Below are 14,509 nucleotides of genomic sequence, written 5' to 3'. Positions count from 1 at the left end.
TGACTCTCAATTTTTTCAAATGTAGATATATCCCCGTTGCGAAATTTCTCCAGAAAAGGGGGCATAATTTTGAAGCTTCTTCTTTATTGTCGCTTATCGGCCTAAAGGAGGAAGCTGCACAGGGTTATATACACTTACCTACATATACACGCCTGCTAGCATGTACCAAATAGAGAATGTTTTGGAGGAGCGTATTAGTGAGCACACCATTCTAAGCTGCAGCACAGACAACTGTGTGACGCCGCTTTAATCTCATAGAGAAGCAAAACCCATTGGCACATTGCCTACCTAACGGGATAATGGGGGAAAAAGAGGAAGGCAGCAGAAATGGCGAGAGTGATGGGAAGGAACAAGACGGAGAAGACGTGGTGGAACCAATACAATTTGTAGATGTGAACTCAACGAATATCTTCGACCTCGACATAACACAGTTAGATATAAGAAGAGTGAATAACCATATGAAGCTAAGTGACATAAGCCAGTTATACTACTACCTCAACAAGAACTCCTTCTGCTATACATCGGAGGAGAGGCCTTACATTTCTAACATGCTGGAGTTGAAATATTTTTTTTCCTCCAATGAGGTTGAAAATTATGAAATTCTGGAGCAGCTGAAACAGCATGATGCGAGGGAAAATTCGAGGATGCGTAAATTCAACCTGGGCCGCCTCGTAGCGCGCAGCAAACTGGAGGAGAAAGAAATGATGGGAATGTCAGGGGGGAAGAGGGGTCCACATAAAGTGGGATCCGCGTTGAGTGAATACGGCGGCGTTACGCAGGTGGGCAGGGGCGATGACGACAGTGAGGCGGATGTGCAAACCGCTGGTGGTAGCGACAGCGGTGGTGGTAGTAACCACGATAGTGATAGTAACCACAGTAGTCATAATCATTGCGATAGTGATGATGGTGTTGTCCCTCTCCGTGGGGCAAGACCAAATTGGAGGAATAACCAAACGAAGAGACACCATACCGTGGGGGAAGCGTGGCACACATCCGTGTCTTCTACAAACTCGTGTCACTCCTCCGAGTCGATTTCTTCAACCAGTTCGTACTCCTTCTGTTCGTCCACCTCATCGTCGTCCGACTCTTCCTCCTCTTCGTCGTCTTCCCTCTCTGCATTCTCACCCAACAGAACAGACAAGGGACGGAAAAAAGTCAACCACATGAGCAATTTAAAAATTCTCGATGTAATCAAAAAGTACAATGAAAATTTAGAAAAAATAAAAACGAAAAAAAAGAAAAAAATTAAAAGTCGTATTGGAAAGCTAAAAAAATATGACACGGTTAGCATCCAAGGACATAACAACAAAATGGTCATGTCACAGATATATAAGATTGTGAGAAAGAAGAGCAGCGTCAGCATTATAGGCCAATTAATATATAGCAGTAGTGACTGCAAGAAATTTCTATACAACAACATCGATTGTCACATGAACAGGTGGAGTGTGTTGCCCTGCTTGGGGTACCTGAACGATATTAGTGAGCAAGAGGTGCTTCACAGGATCCAGGTTTATAACTTTTACGAGTTCATTTACCTTTTTGATGAGTTTCCCCTGTGTTGTCAGCATAATAGGAGGTTAAACGGGACTCAGTTCGGGCGAATAGGCAACTCCGCAGACGGGGCAAATCACAGCGGTCCCTGCGAGTACGACAACGAAATTGTGTTCAACTCAGCACAGCGGCAGAAGAATAACAGGAGGGACCATCCCACTTGCAGCTTTAGAGTATTTTACTACGATCAATTTTTGTGTAAAAACGCGCAGATGGTTCCGCAGTTAGCCAAAAATTGCATAAGCATAAACAGGAGCACTGGAGAAAATTTCCATTTTTACAAAAATTCAAACGTCTACACAACGATAAGGGACACCTACCATGTTTTTCATGACCCAAACAATACCTACGTATTGACCAACAAATGTTTTGAGTACCTGTACTTCTTCTGTTTTAACTGTGACACGTATTATGATTTAAATATAGTCCTGTGTAACCTTCTATATAACCACATGAACGGTTTGAAGAATTCCGACCCAGTTTGGGAATTCACCAAAATGTACCCCTTCGTTCAGAAGTACAAAAAAACATATGACGTAAGGATCAAAAGACAAAGAGTAAAACAAACGGATATTTATTTTATCTGCCCGAATTGTATTCTCAATAATGTATACAATATCATGGAACATCTCTTTTTTTTTTATTACTTTTGCGATATTGTTAACGCGCATAATCATGATTTTTTAATTTACAATGAGTATGTGAAAAATATTTTCCACGTTGACCTTCCGTTTTTTTGCCTGTACAATGTGCCCAAGGAGAAGGCGCTGCTAAATGCTCAGAAAAAAAAAATGCCAATTGTTGTTCAGAGGGGGAAAAATTTGCCTGCACATAAAGGGAGCAAGAAAAAAAAAAACTCCCTCGTGTGTGCAAACGGGAAACGCAAAAGCAACAGAAACGGGGAGGTGTTCCCCATCGAGCGTGGGGGCAAACATAAAATCGGCAACCCCATGGACAGTGGCAACAATACCAGCACGACCGTCAGTACCGCCAGTAGCAATACCATTGGCAGTGACCGTTCCGCAGTTCGGGTGCAGGGACGGGCACACGTACATGCACAGGCAAAGGCACAGGAACTGATCGCTACAGCTTCCCACTCACCACCCTTGCGTGATCGTCACGGCGAAGTGGCCAAAGGCGGAAGCCAAAAGGGGCAGCGAATTTCACGCACGGGCATGGCTAACAGGGAAAAGGAGCAACTCGGGGGGGAAACAACCAAAATGGAATATGTAAAGGAGGAAGCCAATGAAGCGGAAAATCCAAGTCATCCCTTAGAAGGAAGCCGTGTTAAGGGGGAGGTGTCCCCTACGCAGGGCTGCGGGCAGATCCTCCAGGAAGAAGCCAAAACTAACAAAAGACGCAGCGACAGGAAGAGGAAGAAAAAAAAGGAAGACGACGATGAGCTATTTGATGAGGCGTGCCTGTCATACGAAAGCGAAGAGGAAGATACCTTCGAAGATTATCTGGATGGACACACGGACGAAGATATTGTGGAGGAGAACCAAATTTTAATTGATGAGGTGTATAGCGGGGATTCTGATTTTTGCAAAGAGGAGCAGACTTCCGGCAGGAAAAGAAGGAAGAAGACGGGCAAGAAAGTGAAGCCACTTAAGAGGGAGAGCGTTAAGGGGAAGAAGAGTGCCACAAGGGAGAAGGCAACCACTGCAGCAGGGGGTACCCATTCCGTGGGGAGCATCCCAGGAAGTGGGAATTCCATAGCCGCAGTGATGAAGAAGGAAGAAGAGTTGAAAACGCTCGTTCACGACGTGAGGCGTACTTGCAACGAAGGCAACGCAACGAACAGAAGCATAAGTAAATACAAAAAAGTGATAGACAAAATAAAACACGCCCTCGATAAGGAAGTCACAACAAATGCAGGCACAACTACAGGTAAAACTACAGGCACCGTTACAGACACGAAGGAACTGAGTGAACGAATCGTAAAAGGAGTCATACAAAACTTCAGCGACAAAATGGAAATAAAGATGAAGCTATTTTCCATCTGTTCTAACCTCATGCGGAAGGACAACGCTGAATTGAGAAAAAAAATACTGAATGGAATAATACATGCCACAGATTTAGCTCACATGGACTCCTCTGACTTAGCTCCCATTAGCTTGAAAAACAAGAGGATGGAACACGAGAGGAAGTACTTCTATGAAAACATTTACCTCCGTGAGAATATTCTCGATTTGAAAAATAGTAAAAAGGTGGAAGAAGAGGAAGTTTTTCATCACCCAAGTGTCATTCTGGAGCAGAAGGAGCAACAACCGCAGCAGCAACAACAGCTGCAGCAGGGAAATGCATCGATTGGCCAAGATAGTGAAGTGAATGGTGAAGGGCTAATTCATCCCTGTGAGGGAAAAAGGGGATCGTTTTCCAATCAGAGCGATGAGTTGGATACGTTAAAACATGGGGATAACAATGGAGAGGAGAAAAATGCCATCCCCCCTAGTAGCAGTAATGGCAACTTGAGCGATTGCAAAATAAGGAGAAAAGGATCCTCCGGAAATGAAGACCAGGAGAAGGAAATGGGGGGGATGATACCACCTATGGAGAAATATTCCTTTGAATTTACCTACCAGAATTTGAAGGGCATGTATGAGCACATGCCTAAATATGCCTCAGCCCCCATTATGACCTTCCTGGACAATTCCTACAACCGGGTCGTTGCCATCATGGATGCCAGCAAGAATGAGCAGCTTTAACGTCTCATCGGAGTTGCCATAAAATCGCTGCTTCTTTCGGCACCTGCACTTTTTTCCCCTTGTCATATTTTGACCTTGGCACGTTTGTATTTCCTCCACGTGGACAAATTTTTTTTCATTCCACCCTCCTTGAGAATCTCCACTCCGTCCACTTTGATGACCATCGGACGGATTAGTGGAGAGTCTCTCCCCGGGTTAATACCACCTGTCCTTCATCCAACCTGCATGCTTTTCTGCTCATATCCTTGTGGAATATATGATTAAAATTATTTGGAGGGAGTCCCCACTCAATAGCGGCATTGCTTAAGGACGCTTTGCAGATTCCACCTTTGGATCGCGCAAAAAGTTGCTCGGGCTTACCTCTCCCTGTGTGTGCTCCTGTGCGGGCGTGTCTTCTCCATTTATGGGCATACCGCTCTGGAGCCGTTCCACTTTTATGCACGTAAATGTGTGCACATGCATCTGCGTTTTCTTTTTTTTATCCCCCATTTGGGCAACTGCAAACTTATAAGCATAAACAAAATGAAGAAAAAGTGTAATGTCTGTTAGATTTACCATTACGAGGTGTGCCTCTCCATCGCGCACGTATTTTTTTTTTTTTTTTTTTTTTTTTTTTCTCCACATTTTGGCTAGCTGGTTAGCCTATTTATGGTGCCTTAAGTTGTGAACCCCATAAAAGGGGCAGAAAGGATGAACCCACTCCGTGTGGTAGTCTTGTTGTTCCACGTTTGGTTCGCTTAACGGAGAGACTTCACCGTGATGAAGAGGTTCGCTCCAATTTTTCAGACGCGATGATAAGAAAAGAGGCACCTACAACCCTGTCCACCCTGCAGGGTGGTGATCACACCAAGTGTGAGGATGGAAAAAGGGAAGGTAATGATAACTACAGGGAGGATGACAGTACGAACAGTCTTAGTTGTGAGGGTGCCTACATCTCGGACAGCTGCGAAGATGATTCCACGTGCGCCTCCTCCATTGGGAAAAGCGTGCACATCATAAACGCCAGTTTCAGTAAAATAAAAAAAAAGCTGAATGATATAAATAAAGCCATTCATTTGGATATCGACTCGGGGGGAGAAACGGGTGACGAGTTTATCACCCAATCGGAGGACCAATCGGACGGAGCAACCCTCTCCAGTGACGACAGCAGCATAGTGAGGACGTTCAACGCTTCAAATGGCAACGGCGAAAACAATGACGATGAAGAAAGTGAGGACAGGAAAAGGAGCAAGCAATTGCAGCTACTACTGAACAACGTAATAAACACCAAGTTGGAAAAAAAAAAAATTGCCACCCTCGATATTATTGATGAATGCATATCTATGAAGGAGCTTTACAACTCCAGTGGGGAAAAGAGGGAAGAAGACAACAACTGTGCGTTCCTTGTGGATGGGGTGCCCCGGGGCATCAGCTACGCACAGAGTGTGGACATGCACAAGGTTGAAAATTTAGACGATCTGTTAGAAGGCATGGCGGCGTATGAACCGGGGGGTGATTTTGCCGTAGACTCGGACACGCCGACCGACTTCGATGTGGTGAACTTGAAGGACCCGAATGCGGTTATCAGTGAAGGTGGGGCGAAGCGAAAAAAAAATCAAAAAAAAAGGCGCAAAGAAACGCGCGTAGAGCCACACGGAAAATGTTCATCCCCCCCCTTTAGACGAAGCGACAAGCGAGGCTGGCTCCGCGGAACCTTCAAAGGAACACACCTCCACGGTGAAGCGATTAACTGGTAAGAAGTTCACCCGACAAAAGAGCTCCTCTGTGTAGACCTATCAGTCATCACTGCGTAGAGATCGTCTCCCTCTCATACGCCTTTACTCATAGCTGTATAAATGCACGAACTGGGAAGTACAGCCCGGTGAAAATCCTACAGCTATCTTCTACTGGAAGAAAAAAAAATGATTTCACCCCCACCCAACATTGCAGACTGTCTACACAATTTTAAAGACAGCAGATATTATAGAAAGGACATACTGACCTATCCAATAAAATTTTTTTTAAAAAAGCAGCAACACTTTGTCCAACTTTTAAGGAGAAAAAAGAAGCTCTTTTACTGTATGCTGCACGTTTGCTTTCTCTTTTCTTACCTTTTCTTTTGCCTTTCATTTATCCTTTGTAAGCGTGCCATTTATGGCATGTTTTACGACCAGGACTTGTAACAGAGGTGTACATATGTAGGGCTACCCATAAGCAACGCCGCGTTGCTATACCCATGGGTGTGTCCCCCTCATGGAATCCGTTTCGTGAAAAAAAATTTTAAATTCATCGAGTTTGCATTACACGAGAGGACTTAAAAAAGGGGCAAAGAGAAAGAGGGTAACAAGTGCAACGAGTTCAAATACTCAAAGAGGGAAAAAAGACGCAACGTAAAGGAAAAAGTAGGTAAACAGTGGGAAGCTATGAAGAGGCATATATGTGCAGTTCTACAAACACGTGTGCGTGTGGTTTGGAACAAATGAAAAGGAAAAATGAAGAAAAGGGAAAAGGTCAACATGGCAGGTAAAAGCTACACACACCGTCCTTAATGAAGCGACAAAAATATGCAGAACGTTTTGCGAAAGGCACTTTTTTAAAATATTCAAAAAAAGAAAAAACTGCGTTCTTAAAATTTAAATGATCCAAAGGAAGAAAAAGGAAAGAAGGGGATAACGAAGTGAATTTATGGCATGATTGGTTTGGTGAAGACGGTTGCATTTTCGCAGGTTCCTCCGAATTTTTCTACAAATGAGGGGGGAAGGATGTGACAAATAGAGGAGGTGTAAGTGGTGAAGAAGAAATGCGGTGGAGCCGTATGAGGGATAACGCCCCCACACACACACAACAGCACGTCAAACGCTCTCTCGACGCAACGGACAAAAAAACATTCGTCCCATTTTTTAAAATGTGCCTCCGTCAAGTTACTCTCTAATTGGTCCAGGTCCACTTGCTCTAGGAGTCGTTTCTACAAAAGGGGGAGGAAGCAAAACGGGCAGGCATATGAAGAGGCGGAAGATGACAATAGTGATGATGACGATGAGGAGGAGGTTTTCCCTTACATCTATTTCCGCTGAGGAGATTGTTATCTTCTGCTGCGTTACGACCTGCAAAGGTGTGTGTGTGTGGGGAGAAACATACATGGTATGGTAAACGTCACACTAATGGGTAATGAGTAAGAAGTACACCCACTCGGGAAGAAACAAATAGGAGAAGACACCACCATTTCGACGACGTCCACCACTTCCACCACATGGTACACCCGTCTAAGCCAACTAACCGGGATGATTCCCTTGAGCATATGCCACATGCCCGTTACAAAAAGAGGGGCGCTCAGGACTAGCATCTTGGATAGCCTCGACCGGTAATTACACTGAAGGGAAGATCGTGGTGGTGAAAAATTAATCTTTCCACGTAACCTTGAATGGTGTGCCGTATGTGTGGAACTTTCTTTAGTCCCCACACACTCTCTCTTCTTTCATTTTGCCTCTTTCGCTTTCGTGTCCTTCCTCCGTCCCTTACGCTGAGGCACTTGGAAATATCCTTTAACGTCGCAATGGGGATATTCAACACGCCACAGGAAGATAAATCAATTATGACTCTCCACTGCTCTATTTTTCCTTCGATGAATAGGTCAGATATGATGAATTCTGCGGTGGGAAAAGGTGGGGACGAGGTCGATCGGGGTGGGTGCAGTAATAATCGGAACGTCTCCACATGTGAAGCGGCACCAAAGGTAATAACTGGGGGATTCCTTACCCATCCAGTAGTAGGCCACCTTCAAAACGTCCTTCTGCGGAGGGGGAAAAAAAAATAATAAAAAGTAAACACGCAAAATGTAGCCACGTAAAAACCATGTCCTGCCATTCTAAGCAGCAGAGAGGGGGTGCACCAAGAAGACACAAAATCGCAAGCATAATATAGCTCCCTCCAAGCATTCCTTTCATGCATAGCGCAATCACCACCTGCTTAGCAGAATGCTTCGCCTTACCGTATCCGCAGTGATGAAGTTTTTACAGTTTATGATAATTATGGGGTGCATTTGTTTGTCCCGCCCGTGCACGTAAATGTATCCCTTTTTCTGCAGTAAAAAAATAGGGGGAAATGACACTACGTTCTGACTACATTGGCATCTTATTGACCGTCCGATTGGGTAACCATAAGACCCACCAGACGGTTTTCCCTACTAGCAAATTTAGCGATGCCTTTTCCACCTTACCAACATATCCTGCACGTCTTCGTACTTCACGGGAAGATTCTCACGTCGCCATTCCAAGTGCCTTAACATGTCGAGGTAGCATTTTTCAGTGTTGAATTCGTTCCTATGAGGGGGGTGCGTATTTGCATGTGCATGTGTGTGTGTGTGTGGCGTCAGCATAGAGTCGGCATGTAAGAGTAACCCCTACGTGGGTACATACGTGTAATTTTCACAACGCTGATGTTGGTACACACTTTCCATGTTAATGTGGCTTACCCCTGCAGGAAGCGGAGCACATAATTGTCATCCTCAAACATGGTATTCTTGAATATGGATTCGTAGGTTTCTCCCCCCTGTCCATCTTTTTTTTTTAAATTATTTACATGATCCTTTAGCTCTCGTATTTTCTCCTTTTCGAACTCGTCCAATTCTTTGCCACAAAAAATGTACCTTAAACTTTTGTGCTGATTTTTGTGGCGCTACAAGAAGGGGACAGAGAGGTGATTAGTAAATGGGTCCCACTCGGAATTAGAAAATATGTGTAACCATTCGATGTGTGTCTATCCACCCATGCAACTCATTCAGCACAGTCAGGTGGATGATTTCCTTTTTCATTTTTACGAATTTAATTTCCTCCTGGGTAGGCTCATACATCAAGACCTTCTGCGATATGTACTCCGACACCATCGTGTTGTTACTTATCGTTCCTGCGCCTTGCAACGGTTGGGGGTTCCTGGTCCGTCTAGCTGCGCAGGTATGAAGGGGGAATAAGCGCGTGTTCTATTGCTGGCAGTTCGTTCCGATTTAGTCACTTTTGAGTCCCTCTTGAATGCCGTTTGGTTCGCGCTTTTGCATAAATGGACAAACGTGGACGAAGAACAAATGGGGGAAATGTTGAAGGGAGCAGAATTATTAACTTACGTTTTGAACACTTGACGTTCTAGTTCGCTAAATGTGGTTGCAGCACAACCGGTGTGTAGGTGCGTTCGCTGTGCGCGATACCCACTTAGCGCTGCTTGAGCCTACACTTCTACACGTACTCAAATCGCAACCTAATCGGATGGTAACTAATACAGTGAAACGTAAAAAGGTAAACACTGCAGGGTAGAAGGTAAACACAGCCGCGTAGAAAACGAATAAAGTAGTTGGGTGTACAGAAGAAACGTTACAAACGCGACGTAGAAGTGGAGTGCCTCTCTTTTCAATGTTTGTTCTTCATTTCGGGAGGGGAAAAAAAAAAAGGGAAAAAGGAATGGATGGAAAAAAGAATGGGTGAAACAACGGGATGAAGGTAAAATATACCCCTATATAACTCTCTCACTAAAAACGAAACACGAGCATCAAAAGGTTATCTATTTTATTATTTTTTTTTTTTTTAAGTGAAAAATCTATACACTATTGAATGATTTTTTTGGGTTAAGCTAAGATAAATGTATTGCACTGCGTTATCCTGAACTTCAAAAAGAAGAAGAAAAAAAAAGAGGCACTTTTAAACACTAAGTGTTAGTGAAGTTTTGCTAATTTGTGCCATTCACCTTTCGCGACTCAACATTAACTATTTACTGCTCACTAATATTTTTTTTTTGTTTTTTTTTGCAGAAACGTTAATTTTTTTTTTCTTCGTTCCTATGCTTTTTTTTTCTTTTTTCCCGGCAGCTATACCTTTGCAGTGTACAATTTTTTTACGCATGTAGTGAACACCCCGTAGAGCTTGCTTCTCTTTTTCTTCGTTGGCCAGTTTGGAAGTCCCCCACGGGTGTGAAAAATTCACCTCCTTCAAATAATCAAATGAAAATAGGAAGAAGCTTAAGTGCGAAAGTAGCTGCAAGCGTATGTACATAGGCAAACAACTGAGTGTAAACACGCCGGTGAAATTTCACTGTTGTGTTAACTCTTTTTTCCTTTTTTTTTTTTTTTTTTTTTTTTTTTTTGCGTTACCACGAGAGAAAATAATGATTTTCCACCTCGTTCTTCCCGTGTGCCAACTCACCACAGTGACATCAGGAGAAAGAGGCTCGTCCCTCTAAGGGCAAAGAAGCCAGTTTATAGCAGTTAGGTATTCCAGCCTCAAATTTGGAAGGTGGAAAAACCTACACACCCGATCGCGGCATTTTACGGGGTAGTTAGAACCTTCCCAAGGCGCTAAATTTAAAAAGCAAAAATGATAACGTGCCAACTAAATGGCTACGACATACGCAATGGTGCATCCCCCCCTGAATTAAAACGTGAAGGTTTAAAGTCTTCATATGATGTAACAACCATACGTGTAGCGCATGCAGTAGTTCGACACTTTCAGAAGTTGCTGCACCGTTCAATAAGGAAGAAAAAAAAAAAAAATAAAATAACTTACGGGGTCCTTCCCCTTTGAATATGCGTAAAAAGTAGCTACCTCGCCCAGAAGTAGCGCCGGGACGACACCAAATGGAAAACAAACTAAAAAAAGGAGCAACTGCGAAAGCAAACGAACAAACGAACGAATCGATGCTGCCAATATGGCGCCGCCTCTTTGTCTTATGCTTGCCTCGTTTCACTTCGTTTTTTTTTTCTCCTTCGCATGGGTCGCTGTCTGTGGGCTATTTATGAATTTATAAATCGTGTGCACTACCAAAACGCTCGTCAGTATTATCTGCGCGGTGGAGGGGTGTGGTGGTGAAGAGATGGAGCGGCAAAGTAATAGCAGGGGGAGGCGGTACGCTCCTCTCCGCAAAGCGAACACAACAGACGTACCATAATGACGAAACAGGTGAACCCGATGAAGGAAGTGAAGTCTGTTTTAAAGGCCTTTTCAATGATGTAATTTATGTGCCTTTTAAGATAGGCTAATAATCTGCAAAGGGGTGGGGAAGAAAAGATGGACGGGAGGTACCACTATTATGCAAATGTGACCACCGCTACGTCATACAGCTAGCTAAAAAAAAAAAAAAAAAAAAAAAAAGGGAACACATTCATTAACGCTTTTAATTACAACTGGATGCCATACATGGTCGATTTCGTAAACGTTTCGGTCTTGGGCTTAAGGCTTCCCTTCACAATTTGATCTGCGCAGGAAGGGGGTAATTACACGATTAATCGGTGAAGCGGTGTAGAGGCTAAGTCTTTGTAGGAGCTCCCCTTTGCAGGTCCACCGCGTCACCACCTGCGCGCTACCCATATATACCTATTATGTCATCGAGGTGGTCCAAGTCGAAATAATCCTCGAAGTAGTACTCCTGTGATGAAAAAAAAAAAAAAAAAAAAGGTTCATATTTTCAATCACGTTCATGCTCGTGCGTACTCTCGCCCGGTACACAAACGGAGGTAAACACTACCCCCCACACCCTCATGTGGATCAAAACAAAACGATCCAGTCTTACGTGGGGACGTTTGCTGAAAACGATGATTTGCGGATACTTTCTTGCGTCGGTGCCATACAGCAGTAGGTTCTTAAGGCAAAAAAAAAAATTAAACAGTGTAAATATGCACATAGGTATACGCACATGGGAACAGTTCTGCCCCTACTCCAACATAACAGCTCCTTATGGCATTATCCCATCTTTGGATTTCTTCCTTTTTTTTTTACCTCTTCGTAGTACTTCCCGTCTATGTACGCAAAAATGAACTCCCCCAATCGTTTATGCCTTGAAAAGGAAGCGAAGGCAAGAACCCCCAATATGTTAGCAGTATTGACGCATTGGAGGTTTCCACAGTAGTAAGCAAACTGTGAATGGAAGTTCAACTGCAAGTAGGGCAGGTATTATCCTTTCTGTCCTTCCCCTTTTTTTTTTTTTACCTCTTAGCATAATGTGTAAATTCGGAGAGGTGTGCTTTAATCCCTTTTTCCAAGTCCAAGAGGAGTAGTATCAAATTATTTCCTTCAAGGGGATGGAAGTCGATTGATTGTGCGTGTGCAGGGCATTCTTACATGACAGCCTGCGTTGCGAAGCGGTGTGCTCCCCCCCTTTACGCTCGCATGTCTGTTCACCCGCTCTCTTTATTATGTGAAAATGTATCATATGTGTATACAAATATATATATATTTTTTTTTTTCGCATTTGTCCGTCCATTTATACCACTGCTCCTTAGGTTAAAAAAGGTGTGGTGGTCAACTTTGCTCACTAGGGGGAACCGATTTTTATTCATAAAAGACTTGACCTCTTCAAAGTCCTGCAAATAAATTAGCACAAACGGGGAAATAAAAAAGACGCGAAGAAAAAACAAAACGACAGGCACTTTCAATTATGGGCATGCCCCCTCTTTATCGGTGAAGCAACTGGGGACTTACAATTTTGTTCAGATCATAAGTCGCATGATCCTCTGCCCCCCGCACGTGCAAGTGGTTTTCCTTGATGCTTAACTTGTCGCACAGTTCCTGAAGGGGAAGCGCAAAAAATACACACATATACTAAGTGCACACGAGGACTAAAGCGACTTGAACCATTGCTCTGGACGTTTTTCTGTCCATGCAGCCAAACGTTCGCTCTTCCACTTAACCTTATTCTTAATGTTAATAAAGTAGCATTCCTCGCTATACAGCTTTGCCGCCTTGATTAAGTCGTCCTAGTGGGGGGAAATAAGGGAGGTAAAAAGAAAAAAATTACACCTATAAAAATTGTTGCTCGTTCATGCGAGTTATTTATTCCCGCTGTTGTTTTGCTCTTTTTCTATTTTTCGCTTTTCTTTTTTTTTTTTACGCTTAAATTTTCCGAACAAGTCAGAAAGAAGTTGTCGTCCGTTTGGAACGAATCTAACTCTTCCTCCGAATGGATAGCCGAAAAGACTGGCCTATTTTGCATGTTGAGAAAATGCATCAAAAAATGTATGAACAGGCAAGGTAATTTTACGAAAAAAAAAAAAAAAAAAAAAAAAAAAAAGCTAGTACAAGGGGAAAAACAAACAAAAAATAGCGTATTTGCACAGGCCCATTTGCATAAAGTAGCCTATGGGCAAAAAGACATTTTTTTTTTTTTGCAATATTTTGCTTCTGCTTCATTTACGTTGTGACATAATTTATCCATTTTTTTATAGAATGCTCATCGTTCGTGGTGTATGAGTAGGTTGAGAGAAATTCGTTTCCCTTAAATCTGAGGTGGTGAAGTGGATGGTCACACAGACAAGTGTAGCGCGACATGGAAATGGCGTGAACAGATGATCGAATGAGACGAAGTGACACTGATCTACTCATCTTATCTACTTACAGTTTCAACTGGGGTATATTTAAAACGCCGTACTGTTCGCAAAGGCGCCGCCCATTCGTGTCGTCGCAGTTAACCTGCATGGAAAGGTATCATTTTTTTGGCATTCACCATTGAGAGGAAAAGGGTGCAGAGAAACACATACATAAGGTGGCTTCTACCAATCGTCCCATCCGCGTAGGTTACGATGTGCCATTCCAAGGATGACTCACTCTATGCATACTGTCGATTACCTCTCCAAAATATACCCTTCTTTTATCATCATTTTGTACGTCGATTTTTACATTCATTATGGTGCTCCATATGCGCTTGCAGTGCACGCACTGGGGGGCGTAACTTCATTCGTTCGGAAGGGGGTGAACATGGGGGTGGAAAGGGAGTAGACATGTGTGCATACGAGGGACGTGACGTTAGTGGGGAAACGCAGTTTACGTTTCACAGAGGAATGGAGGGAAAGTATGACTTATACATGCTAGCTTGCGTGTAGGTCTATAAAATGCCACTTTACATGGACGTTTTGTTTTTTTTTATTTTTTATTTTTCCCGCCTGCCTTACAATTTTACAAGCCAGTACTCATTTGTGTCAAAAACGGTTTGCGCATTATCCGCGTCAATTTTAAGGAGGTCACTTTGGGGGTAGGGCAGCTTGCAATTCGTGCAGGCTAAGCAGAAGAGCAGGAGTGAACTCCAAAGGAGGACGCTGCCCTTCATTTTGCGGCTGTTTTAAGGTGATACAATTTGGTAACTTCGCCCCGTCGTTACTTTCCACTTTTCCGTTCCCTTTTCAGGCGCTAGCTTCGAATAATCTTATGTGGCCAGCGTTGCGTCGGGTAATTTGGGGGAAGAGGCGTGAGAACTTTTTTTTCCCCCCGCGTCGTACACACGTAAACGGTTGTTCGTTATGA

General features: G+C 43.4%; 4 protein-coding genes across 4 annotated transcripts; 2 read left to right on the top strand and 2 right to left on the bottom strand.

Annotated features, from left to right (window-relative positions):
• Window positions 1-299: 299 nt before the first annotated feature.
• On the top strand, window positions 300-4,259 carry PCOAH_00026160 (Transcription elongation factor; the record flags this gene model as incomplete). Its single annotated transcript, XM_020059421.1, has 1 exon — window positions 300-4,259. One exon carries the CDS (start codon window positions 300-302, stop codon window positions 4,257-4,259), a length of 3,960 nt encoding a protein of 1,319 aa, XP_019915129.1.
• Window positions 4,260-5,050: 791 nt separating this feature from the next.
• On the top strand, window positions 5,051-6,421 carry PCOAH_00026150 (Uncharacterized protein; the record flags this gene model as incomplete). Its single annotated transcript, XM_020059420.1, has 3 exons — window positions 5,051-5,831; window positions 5,920-5,991; window positions 6,189-6,421. 3 exons carry the CDS (start codon window positions 5,051-5,053, stop codon window positions 6,419-6,421), a joined length of 1,086 nt encoding a protein of 361 aa, XP_019914785.1.
• A 500-nt stretch (window positions 6,422-6,921) lies between these two features.
• Window positions 6,922-9,120, bottom strand: PCOAH_00026140 (Uncharacterized protein; the record flags this gene model as incomplete). Its single annotated transcript, XM_020059419.1, has 10 exons — window positions 6,922-6,980; window positions 7,164-7,203; window positions 7,298-7,342; window positions 7,516-7,608; window positions 7,758-7,885; window positions 7,995-8,028; window positions 8,227-8,316; window positions 8,455-8,557; window positions 8,710-8,912; window positions 9,055-9,120. 10 exons carry the CDS (start codon window positions 9,118-9,120, stop codon window positions 6,922-6,924), a joined length of 861 nt encoding a protein of 286 aa, XP_019914948.1.
• Window positions 9,121-10,960: 1,840 nt separating this feature from the next.
• On the bottom strand, window positions 10,961-14,315 carry PCOAH_00026130 (Uncharacterized protein; the record flags this gene model as incomplete). The annotated part of the gene is made up of 15 exons (XM_020059418.1): window positions 10,961-11,059; window positions 11,161-11,260; window positions 11,414-11,471; window positions 11,591-11,642; window positions 11,787-11,855; window positions 11,993-12,050; window positions 12,203-12,284; window positions 12,483-12,576; window positions 12,695-12,781; window positions 12,904-12,969; window positions 13,104-13,194; window positions 13,407-13,493; window positions 13,608-13,681; window positions 13,838-13,940; window positions 14,161-14,315. The coding sequence occupies 15 exons, from the start codon at window positions 14,313-14,315 to the stop codon at window positions 10,961-10,963; spliced, it is 1,275 nt and encodes a 424-aa protein (XP_019915080.1).
• Between the last annotated feature and the right edge of the window lie 194 nt (window positions 14,316-14,509).

This window comes from Plasmodium coatneyi, chromosome 9 (genome assembly GCF_001680005.1).
Source record: "Plasmodium coatneyi strain Hackeri chromosome 9, complete sequence".
Classification (NCBI taxonomy): Eukaryota; Apicomplexa; class Aconoidasida; order Haemosporida; family Plasmodiidae; genus Plasmodium; species Plasmodium coatneyi.
This window is presented reverse-complemented; position numbering and strand designations above follow the sequence as displayed.